Source organism: Hemitrygon akajei, chromosome 5 (genome assembly GCF_048418815.1).
Source record: "Hemitrygon akajei chromosome 5, sHemAka1.3, whole genome shotgun sequence".
NCBI lineage: Eukaryota > Metazoa > Chordata > Chondrichthyes > Myliobatiformes > Dasyatidae > Hemitrygon > Hemitrygon akajei.
This window is the reverse complement of record NC_133128.1, coordinates 68,400,003-68,420,386: the sequence shown is the minus strand read 5'-3', so window position 1 is coordinate 68,420,386 and position 20,384 is coordinate 68,400,003. Positions and strand designations below refer to the sequence as shown.

Below are 20,384 nucleotides of genomic sequence, written 5' to 3'. Positions count from 1 at the left end.
TGTAGAATCAGGCATTTTAATAATCCCTGAACACTGTATAATAAAGTCTGTCAAAGATAAACTAATTATTATTTTTTAATGCAGATTCGATTGCAAAATCCAATTGACAAACGCGTAGTTTATTTTGCAATAATAGTAGGGAAAGATGCAGGAAGTTTCTCGTTGCCCAATGGAAACAAAGTGTCAATTCCAGCAAGGTAAATTATGATTTGATATGTGTTCTCTTTGATTTAGTTTGTACTTATGGAGACAACATGTTCTGTTTAATATCTGCCGTCTTTGAGTTCTGCTTCCCATACATTTTTTCTGATAGAGTAATTTTTCCCTAACAATCTATGTTACAAAATTTCAGCTAAACGTTTTATTATTTTACAAACCCAAGTGGAGCCTTGCCAGATATCTAAGATAGTCACAGATAATTTATGGTTTTACCTCTGCAAGAGGATTCACATGGTTCACAACCCATGCTATTGGATAAAAAGATTAGATGCTCTGCTGCTCTAGCCCAAATAAAAGATAACAAGGAGGGATTGCTTCAGGGAGGCTGACAGATCGAACATTTTCTTTTCCATTATGCTAACAAAATGGTATAATATGGCCAAAATTTCCAAACACCTTGTTTCTTTGTGTTGGGAGTTGGGATCATTCAACAGGAAACCCTTTTTGAAATGTACACAGCTTTTAGCAGTTTTAAAATGAAAGTTTTTAGCATTATTATTGTGTGAAACTGACTACAATTTTGAGATTAATTTGAAAATGTTATTTGTGAAAATCAGGTGTGCATCCTTTTCCATTATACTAATGGACAGCTAGCAAACCGATCAGATTTTGAGATGTTTGCAAGATAGTTTCTTCACAAAATACTGTGAAAATGATACATTTTGTGATTTAATTTTATGTGTATTTCAAATGATACACAAAATCATAATTACTGAGCCACTGATGCTGCAGTGTCAATGGAAGTCTTGCCTTCTGCACTTCCATGTACTGCAAGTAAGAAGTAAGGGCACCTGATTTCCCACTATGTCACTGGAATAATCATTGAGCCCACTGATAACTCTAGATCATACTAAGCTAAGGGACCAGATTCATTTAGGGTACGTCTTCTCAGCTTTATCAGTGCTATGGCAGATGTACAAGTGATAACCCTATTCATTTGAAATGGATTGTAAGTTTTGACTATGATGGTTATTTATTTTATTTTCATGTTATAATTAATTTACTGTATGTTGATGCTCTTTATCTAGATGTATCTTGTCTTTGTTTCCAATAATTAATTTTTAATTAAATTATGTTTAAACCCTTTAAATGCCTCCAAATGAGAGATATTTAATAAGAGTAAAACTTGTGTGCAGTTTTCACAAGCTGTCACAGAAGGACGATCTGAAGCTCCAGCATCCAAGGTCTGGAGGCTTGCGGTCTCTTCAGTTTGGACAAGGATTGTACAGTGGAGCTCTCCAGGGCAATTATCAGGAAGTATAAAGGAGGCTTAACTTAAAAGCAGAGCAGCAGAGATGATTTACTGTAGCAGTAAATGATATTTTACTAATAAATCGCAAAATAACAAGCCATGAGGGGCCAAAAAATGAGAGAACAGATACTTAGCACAACAAAGCAACAAGGTAACAAATGACTAGAGGAACTGGATGAAGCTGGCTGGTTTGATGGGTGAACAAAGGGCTGTGGATGAGAGCTGAGTTTAAATACTGTGCAGGTGATGACTTGGAAGCAAGTGGCAGGTGACTCCTGTTAGCTGGGCGGATACTGAGAGGTGCCTGCCTATGCAGGTCTGACACAACTGACCCTGTGTACCCACAAGTAGTTTGAGTGCCCATGTCAATTGTACAGGGGTGGGCGAGGGGTGAATGTGTGGTGCTGAGAACCCCATTCATCTAAATCCCCTTTACAATTAGTATTTAGTTCTCCCTCAGTGAATTACAACTGTGCAATCCCTGCGCCTAAGTTTTTTCCCCTAGTCCCAACACTTTTCCACTAAGGTCAGTACAAGAACCACTGTTTTTTTTAAAATATACAGTATATTAGTATGCATAAGCAGTGAGTATTTTCCTTGGAGCAAAGTAATGTTAAGAGGATATTTGATGGAAGTATATGCCATCAGCATGAGTTTTGATAGGATAAATAGAATCTGTTGCATAAGTGAATTGTTTTTGGATCAGAGAACAGAGCTAAAATGTGAAAGAGAAAAGAATCAGGGAGTATGTGAGGAAAATCATTTCTTACACAGAGAGTAGTTTTGATCTGAAATTCATTACTTGTAAATGTGGTATAAATAGCATATATCAGAACCTTCAAAAATAAATTATGTAGGCATTTGCAGAAAAATAATTTACCTGCCCTGTTGGAAAAATGAGAGCAATAGAACTAGCCAAACTGTTTCACAAAAATCAGACATGTATTTAATGGGATAATTGGCATCTTATATAAACAAAAGAGATTCTTCAGATGCTGGAAATCCAGAGTAACATGCACAAAATGCTGGAGGAACTCAACAGATCTCGCAGCATCTATGGAAATGAATAAACAATTGAGTCCTGATGAAAGGTCTCAACCTGAAATATCAACTGCTTTTTCATTTCCGGAGATGCTGCCTGACCTGTTGAGTTCCTTCAGAATTTTGTGTGTGTTGCTCTGGTATCTTGTGTGCTATGATGATCAATGGCCACTTCAGACTCTTATCTACTCTCTTGATGATTACATTCGGACATGATTATCCTAATTTCAAATGTTGATCACTACCCTTGAATGACTATCCCAAAATGCTATTTGCATTCCTGACTAGCTCACTAGGTCCTCACAGACTGATTTCACCCTGACCCTTCTGTAGATACTTGACTATTTCTTCTGCTTATCAGTCATTCCCTAAATCATTCTGAACCTGCGGATATCTACTCCCTATACCCCTGCTCCTCCCCCAACCTTTACTCCACCATTACCCTTTGTCTCCCTTACCTGCACTCGTGATATGTATATTTTGCTAGGCTAAGTTTATTTTCTCCTGTAAGGCTGAAGAACTAACAAACATTCTTTCGCAAGTGCTGATCAATTTTGAGACTTAATACTTTGATAAAGCAAATGCTCACACTGAGCTTTTGTTGTGAGATAATAATTTAGTATGGATTTGCTTTGGATCAAAACTCTGTAAATATGAGTGAACTTCCATATTTAGTCCAGAGGATGGCATTGTTTTGCAATTCTGTAAAGACCTGAACATCTTAATTTCAGGACTTTCATGATAGAATTGCAATATTACAGGACTGCGAAAACGGAGTCTTGTAACATGGGAAACATCAATGAGTATATATTTTTAGAATTGATCAGTAATTGGGCATCTGTGAACAAAACACACAATAGAACTTAGTTTCTAATGTTGTCACCTTGATAAAATTATCATCTTGTACTTGTCTCCACTGACATCATGTCCTGTGTGGCTTTCACTACGTTTCAAGATTTCACAGTCTGGTCCTAGCCAGTACAGAGAAAAGATCTTGACCTGAAGCATTATCTTCCTATTTCCCTCCATAGATGTTGCCTGACTCACTGAACTTCTCCAGTATCATATGTGTTGATTTTAATAAAAGTATTGAAATTCTCTGCATGTGATTTCAATAGCAGAATTGGAAAGTGAAACTAAACATTTCTAATAGCAAATACAGTTGTGAACACAAGTTAGTGTTGAAAGTGAAATTTAAACTTTATGAGGTCAACGCATAGGGGAGATAATATCTTTGTACATCTTATTACTTGGAAATACAACTCCACATTAGTGGCATTTCAGATAATCCTAATTGCAAGAGCTGCAATTTGCTTTTGTTGACTTAATGTATGGTATTTGATAGGTTTCTGTTTATTGAATGATAATCATTTATTTTAAGCAGGAGTTATGTTGATATAAATGTGGAATTCACAAGCCATTTCCTGAACCCAGAACGAGCTCTACTAATTTTTGTATCAAGATTAAAGAAAGGAATAGTGTGCTCAACAACAACATTTTCACTAATATCACAAATAAACAAGATAAATCCAACTGTAAGTCACTAATAATTTGCAATCTGATGTCTGTGCATCTTTCGAAAATTTGTTTTTGGTCTTCTTTATATCTTAATTGTGAGTACAGTTTTTTTCTCAAAATATATTTTATTCATAAAACACACTACATTCATACATTGCCATTCATTTGCTTACAACATTTACACCATATCAGTGTGCTTCCAATTTTTCTTCAACATAATTCCAATCCAAGTTGGTTTTTATTCATGCTTTGGTCCTTCATAGAAAGTCTAATCTTGTGTTCACAGAATGGGAGTTGTTTTCTATGATTTTTGTTATTTTCTCCCTATTTTTAATTTGGAGGAGAAGAACAATTATAACAGAAAATAATCACAGAAAATAGCTCAGTTCAGAATGGTTTCTTTTACTGAGTTATCTACCTTGAAATGAGAATTCAGCTGCAGTGTTAATCTAGTATCAACTGATCATAAGACCATAAGATACAGGAACAGAATTAGGCCATTTGCCCCATTGAGTCTGCTCTGCCATTTCATCGTGGCTGATCCAATTTTCCTTTCAGCCCCAGCCTCTTGCCTTCTCCCCGTATCCCTTCATGCCCTGACCAATCAAGAATCTATCAACCCTCTGCCTTAAATATACATAAAGACTTGGCCTCCACAGCTGACTGTGGCAAAGAACTCCACAGATCCACCACTCTCTGGCTAAAGAAGTTCCTCTTATTCATGTTAAATGAAAATTCTTTCTGAACTTTTATGTTTTGTCTTTTGCTATTGAATACTCCTTTTCATTTTATCAATCGCTCTTTTTTTGAGTTCAGTTGTTTTTGAATATGTAAGCATTTGAGAGCTTTATAGTAAATAATTTTCTTTTGTATTATGTTTTTCACAATTTTCTAGGACACTATTAAATGTGAATCTCCATGCTATGAGCAGAAAAGCATACAATTGAGTATTATCAACCCATTGGACGTAAAGGGAGATTTCAGGTATGAATTGTTGAATAGCTGAAATAAAATCTATTGACATGTTATTATTCTAGGATGCATGTGAATTAGACCAAAGCTTTCATTTTGATAAATGATATGCAAAAGTATAAAGGTTTAGGCTTTCTTTAAATCTTTGATCACAGTGCATTTTCTTCTATACATAGTTTGATAATACATATCAAAATGAATAATACTGAACTATTTCTTTGGAAAGAAAAACTTGTTTAACCATCAAAGTGATTGCATTTAATTGGTATCTATTTGTGTACAGGTGTCACAATTTTCAGCCAATATTAGAAATAGAATACCCATATAGATATGCATGGTGGAGAAAAATGAGTCACTTTCTGAATTGACATTTTAACATTGTATTGGAAGTAATTTAGTTCTTATAAGTAAGTTTTTGGAAAATGATACATTATTTTTCTTTAAAACATTTTCTCTTGGTATCTTGCTGGTGAGTCTACATCTTGTTGCGGTAATTTTTAAGATAGTGATACTTTATTTTGCAAGGGAGATAAAAGATGATTTTCTGCAAGAGTCTTTGCTCATTGTAATCTGGAAGATTAGTTGCTTAAAGATTCAGTTGTATAATTTCTTTCAGAGTTATGCGATTGAAATTTGATTTTTTGGGGAGGAAAATGAAGTGGAGTAACAGCTATTCGGCTCAGCATTTTAGGAATGAGTCATATGTGATGAAAATTTTGCATCAGGGTACATGCTACCTTTGGACCATGTTGTCCGAGGTCTGATCACCATGTTTCATTCCTGAAACAACTCAGATTTTCCATTGCATTACTTCCTGTAGAAGTAGTAGAGGCCAGTTCAGTTGTGTCATTTAAGGTAAAATTGGACAGGTATATGGACAGGAAAGGAGTGGAGGGTTATGGGCTGAGTGCAGGTAGGTGGGACTAGGTGAGATTAAGAGTTCGGCACGGACTAGGAGGCCGAGATGGCCTGTTTCCGTGCTGTGATTGTTATATGGTTATATGGAGACACCTGTGAAATGATAATTACTTACCTTTTATTCTCCATGGCTCTGCAGCAGTTGTCCTGATCTGTTTCACCTTGAATCCATTTTTAGAAAGTTCCTGTGGCATTTCTGCCGAAGTTACAGTAGGAGTATCCAATGAAAATTCGTTGCTTTTTAGTTTAATCTTTTTGTATTGAGTATGTTACCTTACTTCATTTTCCCCAGGGTTACTTTAATGGAACATCGGGATTCTCTTTTTAAGACCGAGGACTTCGAATGCATTACAGCCTTGTTCGCCAAACTGAAGGTGCAAAGTCAAAAAATGAATGTAACGTTTAGGTAAGTTGCAAGGCCAAATTATATTATTTAACAAATGAATTAGTTAGATGTAATTCAGTTCTATACTTATAATAGTTTTGAAATCATTAATCATCACGAAAAGTATCGAGGGGATTATCATACACAACTAATCCTATACTTTCTCAAACAGTGAACAATTATTCATATTGTATTGTGGAACACTAAATAACAATCATGAGCTGGAACTTTACTAATTTTTTTAGTCTTCCTTATCATGGGGTCTTTGGCTATTTCCAGTATTCCCAGTGATACTTTGGTTGAAATTAGGTATCACAGGGCTTCAAGAACTGAGCAAAAAAACAGCTCCCTGTTCTGGATCAGTATCATGTAGTAATGAACTTACAAAATAGTTACTGAACTTTATGTATTAAAATAATGGTAAGAACATGGGATGATGAAGTGTGCAGAATGAGTAGTTGTAGATACATGTTATAAAGCTGGTGAAATATTCCACAGTTTTATTTGCTTGACTTTTAGGACGATAGAGAGGTTTTGCAGAGCTTCCTCTGCCAGTTTATCAGTAATTGATTTCCTCTTTCAGTTTGGGGACACCATTGTGGGTAAGGTTATTCATGAATTCATGATGTGTGGAGGATATGTGTCAATAAATAGACTTGTCTTCCCTTATTCTATACTCAAGGTATGAAACATGGCACATTGATAGCACTGTCATCTACTGAGTAAGAGTATTGTAGTAGAGTCGCAGAGTCAAATAGCATGGATGCAAGCCCTCTGGACCAACTCATCCTCGCTGGCCAAGATACCCATCTAAGCTAGTCCCATTTGCTTGCGTTTGACCCATACTCCTCCAAACATGCCTATCGAAGTGCTTAACTATATGTCTTTTAAGTGTTGTCATTGTACCTGACTCAACCACTTCCTTTGGCAGCCTGTTCCATATTTCGCTGGCAGTCAGTTCCATATTCCTCTAGTAGCTTGTTTCTTATTCCTCTGTCAGCTTGTTCCATACTTGTTCCTTTCCAGAAGACTGAACATTTAATTACATAAAAAAAACTCTACTTGTATTTAAGAACTGCATTGTGAAAAGTCCATGTTTCAGTTGAGATATGAAATCAGGAATCCATCTGTCACTCTGGTAAAAACCGAAGCTTCACTGCCACTTTGCATAGAAGAGGAGAGGATGTCTGCTGGTATCAAGGCCAGTTCGGTATATTTCCTTTCTGCAAAAACAAACAGAAGGTAAAATGGTTAGCTTTGAAAGTAGCTGCAGGACTCACATTAGAACAGAGAACATATAACATTAGAGCACAGTACAGGTCCTGCAGCCCCCAATCTTGACCCGACCTTTTATCTAACTCTAATATCTAACCATTCCCTCTACAGAGCTCTATCTAAGAGTTTCTTAAATGCCTCAAATAAATTTGTTTATACGATGACCCCTGGCAAAGTATCCCACTCTGCGTGAAGAAAGTATCTTGGACATCCCTTGCAGACTTTTCTCTAATCACCTTAAAATTATGCCCCCTCATATTAGACATTTCCACCCTGAGAAAAAGTCTCTGACTATTCACTCTTATCTTTGCCTCATATCATCTGTCAAGTTACCCCATATCCACCTTCATTCCTAAGAGAAAAGCCTCAGCTCACTCAATCTATCCTTATAAGACATGCCCTCTAGTTCAGGCAGTATCCTGGTAAATCTCCACTGCGCCCTCTCTAAAGCTTCCACATCCATTCTATAATGATGTGACCTGAACTGAACACTATATTTAAGAGTAGTTTAACCAGTGTTTTATAGAGTTGCAACATTAACTTGTGGTTCTTGAACTGAATCCCTCGATAAATGAAGGCCAACACATCATACTTATCTACCATCAACTTGCATGGCAACTTTGTGGGATATATAGATGTGGACCCCAAAATCCTACATTCCTCCACACTGCTAAGAGTCCAGCTATTAACCCTGTGTTTTGCCTTCAAATTCGACTTTCCAAAGTGAATCACGTCACACTTTGTTAGGTTGTACTCCATTGCCACTTCATAGCCCAGCTTTACATCCTGTCAATTTACCATTGCAACCTACAACCTCCACACCATCCACAGCTCTACCAACCTTCATGTCATCTGCAAACTTACTAACTCACCCTTTAACTTCCTCATCCAAGTCATAAAAATCAGAAAGAACAGGGTTCCCAGAACAGATCCCTGCAAAACATTGCTGGTCACCAAACTCCATTACCATCTTCTATGGACAAGCCAATTCCGTATCCACACAGCCAGGTTTCTCTGGATTCTATGCCTCCTGAATAAGCTTACCATAAGGAACCTTAATGACCGTTTTTATATAAAATCCATATACACCACATCCACTGCACTACCTTCATCACTGTGGTTTGTCACATCCTCAAAGAATTTAGTTAGGCTGATATGGCATAATCTGCCCCTCACAAAGCCATGCTGATGAACCATATGTTTCTCCAAACACACATAAATCCAGTTTCTAAGTCACTTCAATAATTTGCCCATCACTAAATTAAGACTCACTGGTTTATAATTTTCCTAAGGTTATCCCTATTCCCTTTCTTGAACAAAGGAATAACATATGCCACCCTCCAATTGGCTGGCAAGTTAGGATGCAATGATTATCACCAAAAGCACAGCATTCTCTTTCCTCACTTCCCATTGTAACCTGGTGTATATCCCGTCTGGCACCGTGGGTGTATCTATCCAAATGTTTTTCGTAAGTTCCATCATGTCCTCTTTCTTAATTTCGACATGTTGAAGCATATCAGCCTTTTTATGCTGTCCTCACAAATGGTAAGGTCTCTGTTCCTGGCAAAAACTGGAGCAAGGTATTTATTAAGAATACCCTACCTCATCTGACTCAAGGGACCTTTTTCCTCTACCATCCCTGATTGGTCCTACCCTCTCTCTAGCCATCTTCCTGTTCTTCACATACATGCCTTCTCATGCTCCCTTCCGGCTCTCCTAACGTTGTGAAAGAAGACTGGGCACAGAGGATAGATAGGGCAAACTTTCTGGGGTGGGATGCCATCTAAACATATAAGGCTCCAGAGGTCAGTGTTGAACAAGAACCTGAATACAGAGTTGGAAAAATATTATATATTCTGCCACGTATGGAAGGCTTCTGACTTGAGCAGAATCCTGGTATTCAGCAGAAGGACTGAGTCTTTTAGAGTTAGCTACTTTCCCTGTGCAATATTTTTGAAATGTTCCATTTTGTAACAGTTTCAAAACTATGAATTCTGAATTTTTTTTCCACTACCCTTAATTCACTAAGAGGCATGTAATTTATATGTCATACTGCTTACTTTATAAGAGTGGCTAACTTGGAATGTACTTAGGGGCATCCTTAAGTTGTGAAAGCCACAAAATAAATAGAAGTATTTATTTGTTGTACTTTGAAACATTGTAGCATTTTAAGGATGGACAGGTTTGAAGAGGGCAGCCATACTTTTAATCAAAATGATAGTAATAAATCCAAATCATGGATGTTGTTAATTAAGGAAGTAGGGAGGTTGTAAACAAGTCTGAAGGGAAAGAAAATGGGTTAGAACTGAGAAGAATGAGTAGAAATCTGCAATGGAAAAGGTGACAGCTTTATTGAGTGCTAGTAAACTGATGAATCTAATTAACCTATACTTTTTCCAGGGGTGGTTCTGCAAAACGCTACATTTTTAATGAGGTGGACCAGCATACGCAAAGGAAAATGCTGATTCTGGGTGATGATACGTAATCTATTGAGAATAAAGCTTAGTAGTGATATCTTTATTGTTCATACAACCTGTAAAAGCCTTCAGAATGTAGCATGGGCGACCAAGTTCAAGTTCAAGTTTAATGTCATCTGATTGTACATATATACAGTACAATCAAATGAAATAATATTCCTCCAAACCATGGTGCACCCACACAACATGTATCATACACAGCACATAAACCAAAATAATATGTTCATAAACTATGCATGTAGTAAAGCATAGTTAAATAGTACAGTAAACAGCTCACTGTCCTATATTCATTAATATCACAACTTGAGGGAAGAAAGTGTTACTCAGCCTAGCAGTTCTAGTTCTGATGCTTCTGTACCTTCTTCCTGATGATAGTAGGTCAAAAAGTCTGTGGGACAGGTGGTATCCTCAACAGTGCTTTAGGCTGTTCATCTGCAACGCTCCTGGTAAATGCCGCAAGTGGGAGTGGTGGGTATGTGATCCCGAAGATCCTCTCAGTTGTGTTTGCTGTCCTCTGTAGGGTCTTCCATACTACACAATGATGTAGCCAGACAGAACTCTCTTGACAGTGTTCTGTAAAAAGTTGTTAGAATGGGGGCAGTGAGTCTTGCATGCCTCAATATCCTCAGAAATTGTAGAAGTTGCTATGCCTTTTGACTAGTGAGGGGGTGTTGTGAGTTTAGGTTAGATCATCCATTATGAGCACACCAAGGAACTTTGTACTGTTCGCTCTCCATGTCAGAGCCATTGATGCGCAATGGAGAGTGGTCAACCTGTGCCTTCCTAAGGTCCACAATCATTTATTTTGTCTTGTCCATATTGAGACTCAGGCTGTTATTCTTGCTCCAACAAGCCTCTCTACCTCCTCTCGGTTTGCAGACTCATCATTGTAGTCAATGTGGCCCACTAATGTAGTATCGTCAGTGAACTTGATGATGAGGATTGAGCTGAATCTGGCAGTGCAGTTGTAATTCAGCGGCATGAACAGCAGCAGACTGAGCACACAACCCCGGGGAGCACCAGTGCTCAGTGTGATATACCAATTGTGTATATTTCCTGTGCCCTCATCTCTGGAAAGAAAAATGGCAGGGTGAAAGAATGGAGTCAGAGCACAAAGAAATAAAAGTGGTATGAAAGGTACACCTGCAAAAGATTGTTCATTTTCAGTGGTAGGAATTATAAGGGCAATTACTGGAGGTTATGTGCATTGGTTTGGGGTTGATCAAGATTTTATCCTGACACTGATCAGGACTTAACCAGATTCTAAAACTGTGCAGGCTATAGGTGCCTCCTTTACTAGTGTAAAGACAGAGATATTGGATACATAATGACTACCATGGCCAGGCTATATTTTAGTCACGTGCATGTTGGAAATATCTGTATTACTGTTTGGATCGTGCACTTCTACGGAATAGATCATTGTGGCTGTGAGGTCAGATGATCAAAATGACCTTGAGGAAATGGTTTCTAATGTATGAGAGGGTCAGCCAATGATCAGCAGAACAATCAAATATCCTCAACTAAAATAGCCTATACCAACCTGTCCCTGCTGGAACACACTGCTCACTCTCAATAAAGTTTCTTGGCAAAACCCAAGAAAACGGAAATCACTTCCCATTTATCAGGATTTTTATATAACCATATAACAATTACAGCATGAAAACAGGCCATTTCGGCCCTTCTAGTCTGTGCCAAACACTTACTCTCACCTAGTCCCACCTAACGGCACTCAGCCCATAACCCTCCATTCATTTCCTGTCCATATACCTATCCAATTTTTTTTTAAATGACAAAATCGAACATGCCTCTCCCAGTTCTACTGGAAGCTCGTTCCACACAGCTACCACTCTCTGAGTAAAGAAGTTCCCCCTCGTGTTACCCCTAAAATTTTGCCCTTTAACTCTCAATTCATGTCCTCTTGTTTGAATCTCCCCTACTCTCAATGGAAAAAGCCTATCCATGTCAACTCTATCTATCCCCCTCATAATTTTAAATACCTCTATCAAGTCCCCCCTCAACCTTCTATGCTCCAGAGAATAAAGACCTAACTTGTTTAACCTTTCTCTGTAACTTAGGTGCTGAAACCCAGGTAACATTCTAGTAAATCTCCTCTGTACTCTCTCTATTTTGTTGACATCTTTTCTATAATTTGGTGACCAGAACTGTACACAATACTCCAAATTTGGCCTTACCAATGCCTTGTACAATTTTAACATTACCTCCCAACTCCAGTACTCAATGCTCTGATTTATAAAGGCGAGCATTCCAAAAGCTTTCTTCACCACCCTATCTACATGAGATTCCACCTTCAGGGAACTATGCACCATTATTCCGAGATCACGCTGTTCTACTGCATTCTTCAGTGCCCTACCATTTACCATGTATATCCTATTTTGATTATTCCTACCAAAATGTAGCACCTCACACTTATCAGCATTAAACTCCATCTGCCATCTTTCAGCCCACTCTTCTAGCTGGCCTAAATCTCTCTGCAAGCTTTGAAAACCTACTTCATTATCCACAACGCCACCTATCTTAGTATCATCTGCATACTTACTAATCCAATTTACCACCCCATCATCCAGATCATTAATGTATATGACAAACAACATTGGACCCAGTACAGATCCCTGAGGCACACCACTAGTCACCAGCCTCCAACCTGACAAACAGTTATCCATCACTATTCTCTGTCATCTCTCATCCAGCCACTGTTGAATCCATTTTACTACTTCAATATTAAAACCTAAAGATTGAACCTTCCTAACTAACCTTCTGTGCGGAACCTTGTTAACGGCCTTACTGAAGTCCATATAGACAACATCCACTGTTTTACCCTCGTCAACTTTCCTAGTAACCTCTTCAAAAAATTCAATAAGATTTGTCAAACATGACCTTCCATGCACAAATCCATGTTGACTGTTCCTAATCAGACCCTATCTATCCAGATAATTATATATACCATCTGTAAGAATACTTTCCATTAATTTACCCACCACTGACGTCAAACTTACAGGCCTATAATTGCTAGGTTTACTTTTAGAACCCTTTTTAAACGATGGAACCACATGAGCAATACGCCAATTCTCTGGCACCATCCCCGTCTCTAATGACATTTAAAATATTTCTGTCAGAGCCCCTGCTATTTCTACACTAACTTCCCTCAAGGTCCTAGGGAATATCCTGTCAGGACCCAGAGATTTATCCACTTTTATATTCTTTAAAAGTGCCGGTACTTCTTCTTTAATCATCATATTTTCCATAACTACCCTACTTGTTTCCCTTACCTTACACAATTCAGTATCCTTCTCCTTAGTGAATACTGAAGAAAAAAATTGTTCAAGATCTCCCCTCATCTCTTTTGCCTCTGCACATAACTGTCCACTCTGATTCTCTAAGGGACCAATTTTATCCCTATAACCATATAATAATTACAGCGCAGAAACAGGCCATCTCGGGCCCTTCTAGTCCGTGCCGACAGACTAGAAGGATCCCTCACTATCCTTTTGCTATTAATATAACTGTAGAAACCCTTTGGATTTATTTTCACCTTACTTGCCAAAGCAACCTCGTATTTTTTTTTAGCTTTTCTGATTTCTTTCTTAAGATTCTTTTTACATTCTTTATATTCCTCGAGCACCTCATTTACTCCATGCTGCCTATATTTATTGTCGATCTCCCTCTTTTTCCGAACAAAGTTTCCAATATCCCTTGAAAACCATGGCTCTCTCAAACTTTTAACCTTTCCTTTCAACCTAACAGGAACATAAAGATTCTGTACCCTCAAAATTTCACCTTTAAATGACCTCCATTTCTCTATTACATCCTTCCCATAAAACAAATTGTCCCGATCCACTCCTAAATCCTTTCACATCTCCTCAAAGTTAGCCTTTCTCCAATCAAAAATCTCAACCCTAGGTTCAGACCTATCCTTCTCCATAATTATATTGAAACTAATGGCATTGTGATCACTGGACCCGAAGTGCTCCCCAACACATACCTCCGTCACCTGGCCTATCTCATTCCCTAACAGGAGATCCAACACTGCCCCTTCTCTAGTTGGTACCTCTATGTATTCCTGCAAAAAACTATCCTGCACACATTTTACAAACTCTAAACCATCCAGCCCTTTTACAGAATGGGCTTCCCAGTCTATGTGTGGAAAATTAAAATCTCCCACAATCACAACCTTGTGCTTACTACAAATATCTGCTATCTCCCTACAAATTTGCTCCTCCAATTCTTGCTCCCCATTAGGTCGTCTATAATACACCCCTATAAGTGTTACTACACCTTTCCCATTCCTCAATTCCACCCAAATAGTCTCCCTAGACAAGCCCTCTAATCTATCCTGCCAAAGCTCTGCTGTAATATTTTCTCTGACAAGCAATGCAACACCTCCCCCTCTTGCCCCTCTGATTCTATCACACCCGAAGCAATGAAATCCAGGAATATTTAGTTGCCATTCACACCCCTTCTGCAACCATGTTTCACTAATAGCTACAACATCATAGTTCCAGGTATCAATCCATGCACTAAGCTCATCCACCTTTCTTACAATGCTCCTAGCATTAAAATAGATGCATTTAAGAAACTCTTCACCTCTCACTCTCTGTTTATCCCTAATGGTGCAAACAACTTTATTATCTTTTTCTTCCTTCTCCCCTACATCTTCGGTCTGAGCGCTCCCCTTCTCTATCACCTGCCTATCTTCCCTCACACACTGTCTAATAGCTTTCACTACTTGTGAACTAACCTCCTCTCTCCTAGTCTCTTCAATTTGATTCCTATCCCCCAATCGTTCTAGTTTAAAGTCTCCCCAGTAACCTTCGCATATTTCCCCACCAGGATATTGGTCCCCCTAGGATTCAAGTGCAACCTGTCCTTTTTGTACAGGTCACACCTGCCCCAAAAGAGGTCCCAATGATCCAGAAACTTGAATCCCTGCCCCCTGCTCCAATCCCTCAGCCACGCATTTATCCTCCACCTCATTCCATTCCTACTCTCACTGTCAGAAACATCCCGGACCCTGGCACCAGGGAGGCAAACTACCATCTGGGTATCCTGTGCGTCCACGGAATCGCCTATCTGGCCCCCTAACTATTTAGTTCCCTATTACTACTGCCTTCATCTTCCTTTCCTTACCCTTCTGAGCTATAGGGCCAGACTCTGTGCCTGACTCTGTTGCTTCCCATAGGTAGGCTGTCCCCCCCAACAGTACTCAAACAGGAGTACTTATTGTCAAGGGGTACAGCCACTGGGGTACTCTCTAGTACCTGACTCTTCCCCTTCCCCCTCCTAACCATGACCCACTTGTCTGCCTCCCGTGGCCCCGGTGTGACCACCTGCCTGTAACTCCTCTCTATCAACTCCTCATTCTCTCTGACCAGTCGAAGGTCATTGAACTGCAGCTCCAGTTCCCTAACACGCTTCCTTAGGAGCTGCAGCTCGGCGCACCTGGCGCAGATGTGGATGTCCAGGAGGCTAGGAGACTCCAGGACCTCCCACATCCGACACCGAGAACAACAAGCTGCCCTCACACTCATACTTCCTCCTTTCACCTAAACCTACCTTGCCTCGCCCGTTTCCGCCTAAGCCTGTTGAGCCAAAGCCCTTAAGCCTTCACTCTACTCCCAGCTCACTCCTCTGCTCGCAAACGATGCTGCCCGCTGGCTGTGGCTGTGTTCCTTTTAAATCTTCCGCGCTTCACTGCCCGATGTCACACACCTGCGCAGTCCAGCTTCTCTTAACTCCAATGAGAAGAAAAAATCAAAATGGTTCCCACCGCACTCCCACTCCGACGCTCAGCTTTCCTTTTCCAAATTATCTCACTGCAAAGGTTGTCAATGTGGCATCATAGCCTTTAGTAAAACTTGGGCTGTGGGCAGTAATGATCCCTGCCTTTCTAAATCTGTCTAAGGACTGAATTAATGACAGGTGACATCTCAAAGCAGTGGAAAAATTCCTCCACATTTGGTAGTAGGACAACAAACCAATATCAATATCCTCTACCAGTATGGTGCTTCTTACCACTGAATCAATTATGAATCCCATGTGATCTAACCTTCTGGACTAGCCTTCCATGTGGAACCTTGTCAAAGGCCTTGGTAAAGTCCACATAGACAGAATCCACCACCTACCCACATCTATCTTCAATATATCTTGTCACCCAATATTCCCAAAATCTGACAACCTTGCTCTTAACCCTCGTAGGAACATACAGGCCCTGAACCCTTAACATCACTCTCTTAAAGGCCTCCCAATTTACAGACACTCCATCTGTAAACAATCTCACCTAATCAACCACTGCAAGATTCCACCTAATGGCACCAAAATTTGCTATGCCCCTTAATCTGTGAACCAGTCATATCCTTCTTCATAACTCTTTAGAAATTGATAAGAATTATGGTCACTGTATCGGAAGTGCTTGCCAACAGGCACTTCCGCCACTTGTGTTACTCCATTTGCTAGGAGGAGTTCCAGTGTTGCATCCTCTCTAATAGGTCTGTCTATTTATTGATAAAGTAAGGTCTTTTGGACACACTTCACAAATTCTATTCTGTCCATGCCTTTTACGCTGTGGCTGGTCTAGTGAATATTAGGAAAATTAAAATTTCCCACTAGTACTATTTTAGCATGTTTACAATGAGCTGCAGTCTCTCCACTGTATATGACTACTCCTCAAATTCCTGCTGACTGTTGGAGGGTGGGAGGAGGGGTCTATACCTACAATCCCATCAGAGTGACCATCCTCTTCTTGAGTGTTTTTCCACATTTGCCTTGTTAGTCATCTCAGAACCAGAAGACGGAAAGGAAATTGTTATCCCTGATCCCGAAGCATTGTTGAAAAAGGAGGAAAGACAAAGACAGAAGTTCACATCAGCATGGTTTGTCTCATTCTGTGCCCTAAGGGAACCTGACATGGTTTACTTTCTTGATATCATAACTATCAGTGTTCACTAGCTTTCATAAAGGATGTCTAAGGGAGAAGCGGAACAATTTATCTCACTGGGAGGAAAGAACGAAATGGCAGTTGAAAAATTTGTTTATCTAAAGCACCACCCAATATTCCTCCAAAGGATATTCCTTAGATGAAATTCTAAAGAATTACTAATTGTAGAAATGACTGAGTTTGATTCAGTCTTACTTGGAAAGAGGAGTGGAGGATCAGAAAAGGGGCGATTGTGGTGGCACAGATTGTAATGCTGGGAGAGATATTTTCAAGTGGGAAATACAGTGAAAATACTCCCATCACCAGGGTTTGAAAGGTTGTCAAGATGGAGTCATGGGGAACTTGCAGAGGTACTGGCGTAATTGGTGAAAAGGGGACAATTGTCAAATGTTGATCAATCAGTACATTTTTATAACACTAAAGAAGATGTTGATTGAAAATGTAATGTGCAGAATGTGCCTGGAAGAATTTGTCATGCAAGCATGGTTTGGCAGGGCATGGGTTACAAGAATGTACGATCAGAAATTTATGTTGATGGTTAATATGCTATGGGAAGAAATAATATGTTAGAATTAAAGGCACCTGAAGTAAATAAAGATAGCTTTATAATTGTAAAGATCACAAAGGGGTTGGAAACCAGCAGATTGGTTAAATCAGTTGTTACTAGCTATATTTATATGCAAATATTTTGCATTCTGAAGTTTGTTCATGGTTATTTGACATTGATAGGCATAATTGGTATGGCATTGTTACATTTTAAAAGAATGCAGTGAATATATGGGTGATAATATGTTAGAACTGGACATGCCAAATTGATTTATTGCCTTATTAACCTCTGCTGTTGTTTGAATGTTTACTTGCTTTACTAAAGGATGTGATTCATTTAGTACCTGTAGCATTTTTACTCATTAGCAACACAAAAAAAGTCTATGATAATAAAAATTTGATTTATTTAAATTTTTACCTTTTCCAGTCACAGTTTTACATTTAAAATTTATTTTACCAGAATAATTATATTATCAGACATTCCAATCAAGATTTACTGCGAAACTAGTGGTATCACAGGTAGACATTTTGATTGACATTAAATAATTGGATAGCAGTAAACAAATTCAGGGCATCACACTTTAATTTGGTTCGAGATGTAACTGATAAATTACCTACTGGGCAACCTGGGACTGTAGCAAAATCTGGTTCCACTAAGTTCATTCTTGAAGGTTTATTTTAAAAAGGATAAATGGTATCTTGAAGGCAAATATTCAATCTATCAGCTCTTTGCAGGTCATCAAAGTGTGATTCCAGACAGCATTATCCTCTTCAATCAATGCTGATGAAAGATAAAATAGAGTTTGTTGTTTAGTCTTTCATAGTTTTTTTAACCCTTAGTATACATTGCTATATGTAAATTAGAATGTCTGCGGTTGGCATTGTATTACTCATTAGGTTATTCTATTAAATGTTCCCACTCAGATGTCATGTATCTTGCTCCCTTGATGTAGTCATTTTTGGGCCCCTATAGCTTCATGGAAAGAATATGATAAATGTTCAAACATATATATCATAAGATCATCTCCATATTAACCAATGGTTTTGATATTATGGACAATGCAGAGACTATGCAACCTGATAGCTAGTGTCTTTAAAAAGCAAATGTTCACACTCCACTTCTCATTAACCTTAATATTCACCACCATGAATTAACTCTAGAAGCATTGTCTATCTGTGTAAATATTAATTTGACATAAAATATTTAAGATCTATGAAGTTTAGTATGCTAGAATTGGTATGTGCTTTCTGCTTAACAGTGAGAATCATGAGAGTATATGAAAGATCACAAATGTTTGTTTCACTTTGTGAATATGCTACAAGTTGAAATTAAAAAAAAATTAATGAAATAATTTTATAATATTAATCTTTATAATTAATTAAGAACATTCTTCTCTGGTCAAATTGGTTCAGGAATAACTAACCATCTACTTGTAAATACGGGGCTGGGGCACAGTTGTTAGAGTATGCAGTAAGTAGTGAGAAGTTCAGTCCTTCAGAGTTTTGTTATATATGGATAACAAAACACAAAAGTTTGGTGATTGGGGAAATTTTATGCAAACAAGTTCAAACAAACAAACAAGTTATTTCCAAGATGGCAGCATGACGCAACTTGCAGCGGCCACTCCGGAGCTGATTATCTGTTATTTGTGAAGTGGGGTGCCGTGTGCAATCATAATCAATTGAAAACGGACGTGGGAGCACGGAGGAACATCGGGAAATCTCCAGGAAGACCTTCTTCGTTGCTGCTGCTGCTGTGAGGTCCAGGACTCTGCAGGGAAGAACAGGCCCCCAGTCCTCGGGGTCGCGTTGCCGATGGCCGTTGGCGGGGCCGTCTTAATACGCTCAGCAGAGGATGGTGCTCGGAGAAGCTGTGCCGGAGGGAATGGTCGGAGGCTCAGAGGTCCGACGGACTCGGAGTCCGCTGTGGTCATGTCGCTTTCGGTGTGTGCTGCGTCTACGAGGCTGGATTCGATGGAGCTTTCATTGTGTGCTGCGTCTGCGAGACTGAGTCGGGCGGCGCCATGGAAGTCCATAGCGGGGGTATTCCCTTCTGCCGCCGGCGTGGGATGGCGAGTCTGTCGGGACCCTGGGGACTTGTGGAAACTGTGTGGTGATTTCTTTTGAACTTATAGTCCTTTAACATCTTTGGACTATTTTTCTGTGCCCATGGTCTGTTTTTTTTAATCAATTATGCTATTGTTTGCACTGTTGTAACTATATGTTGTAATTATGTGGTTTTGTGCAGTTCTTGTAGCTTTAGTTTTTGGTCTTGTTTTGTCTGGTGGAATTGGAGCTCCTTTCCGGGGAATGCGCTAAGATGGTAGCGCGATATTAATACGCAGCAGCCTCTCTGGACTCTGGATTGGAGATTGCCAAACGTTATGTGGATTTTCTGGTGTAGTCTGTTTTGGCATATGCTTTTGTGATATCATTCTGGAGGAACGTTGTCTCATTTTTTAACTGCATTGCATTTGTGGTTTCTAAATGACAATAAACTGCATCTGAATCTGAAATATTTGATTTCTGTTTATTGAATTGATTTGATAATTAATTATGGTTTCACAGGGCACATTAGACCAATAGCAATGTAAATCCTGTGCTATGTGGAAATTCCACAATATTAGGCATTTCTGAAGTAATCACAAAGTATTTTCAGCTGTAGGTATTCAGGTATGGGTTTTGGATACCGATCAATAACTAATGTCACTGCAGACCATCCATGAAGTTTGGTGTTTTATCGGCAGACCAACATTCAAGAAAGGGCAGCAAGAGGGGAATGACCAGATGGACAAATAAGAACAAGTGAATTGTTCAGTATACTGCTGG

At 39.0% G+C, this 20,384-nt stretch overlaps 1 protein-coding gene across 1 annotated transcript in view; it reads left to right on the top strand.

The window, feature by feature from the left end:
• The window catches only part of LOC140727211 (cilia- and flagella-associated protein 47-like), a 596,979-nt gene that overhangs the window by 239,679 nt on the left and 336,916 nt on the right, over window positions 1–20,384 (top strand). Inside the window, exons 35-38 of the mRNA XM_073044476.1 lie at window positions 85–197; window positions 3,897–4,047; window positions 4,926–5,014; window positions 6,213–6,326. Of these exons, the coding sequence (XP_072900577.1) occupies window positions 85–197; window positions 3,897–4,047; window positions 4,926–5,014; window positions 6,213–6,326 (467 nt within the window). The remainder of the gene's footprint in view (window positions 1–84; window positions 198–3,896; window positions 4,048–4,925; window positions 5,015–6,212; window positions 6,327–20,384) is intronic.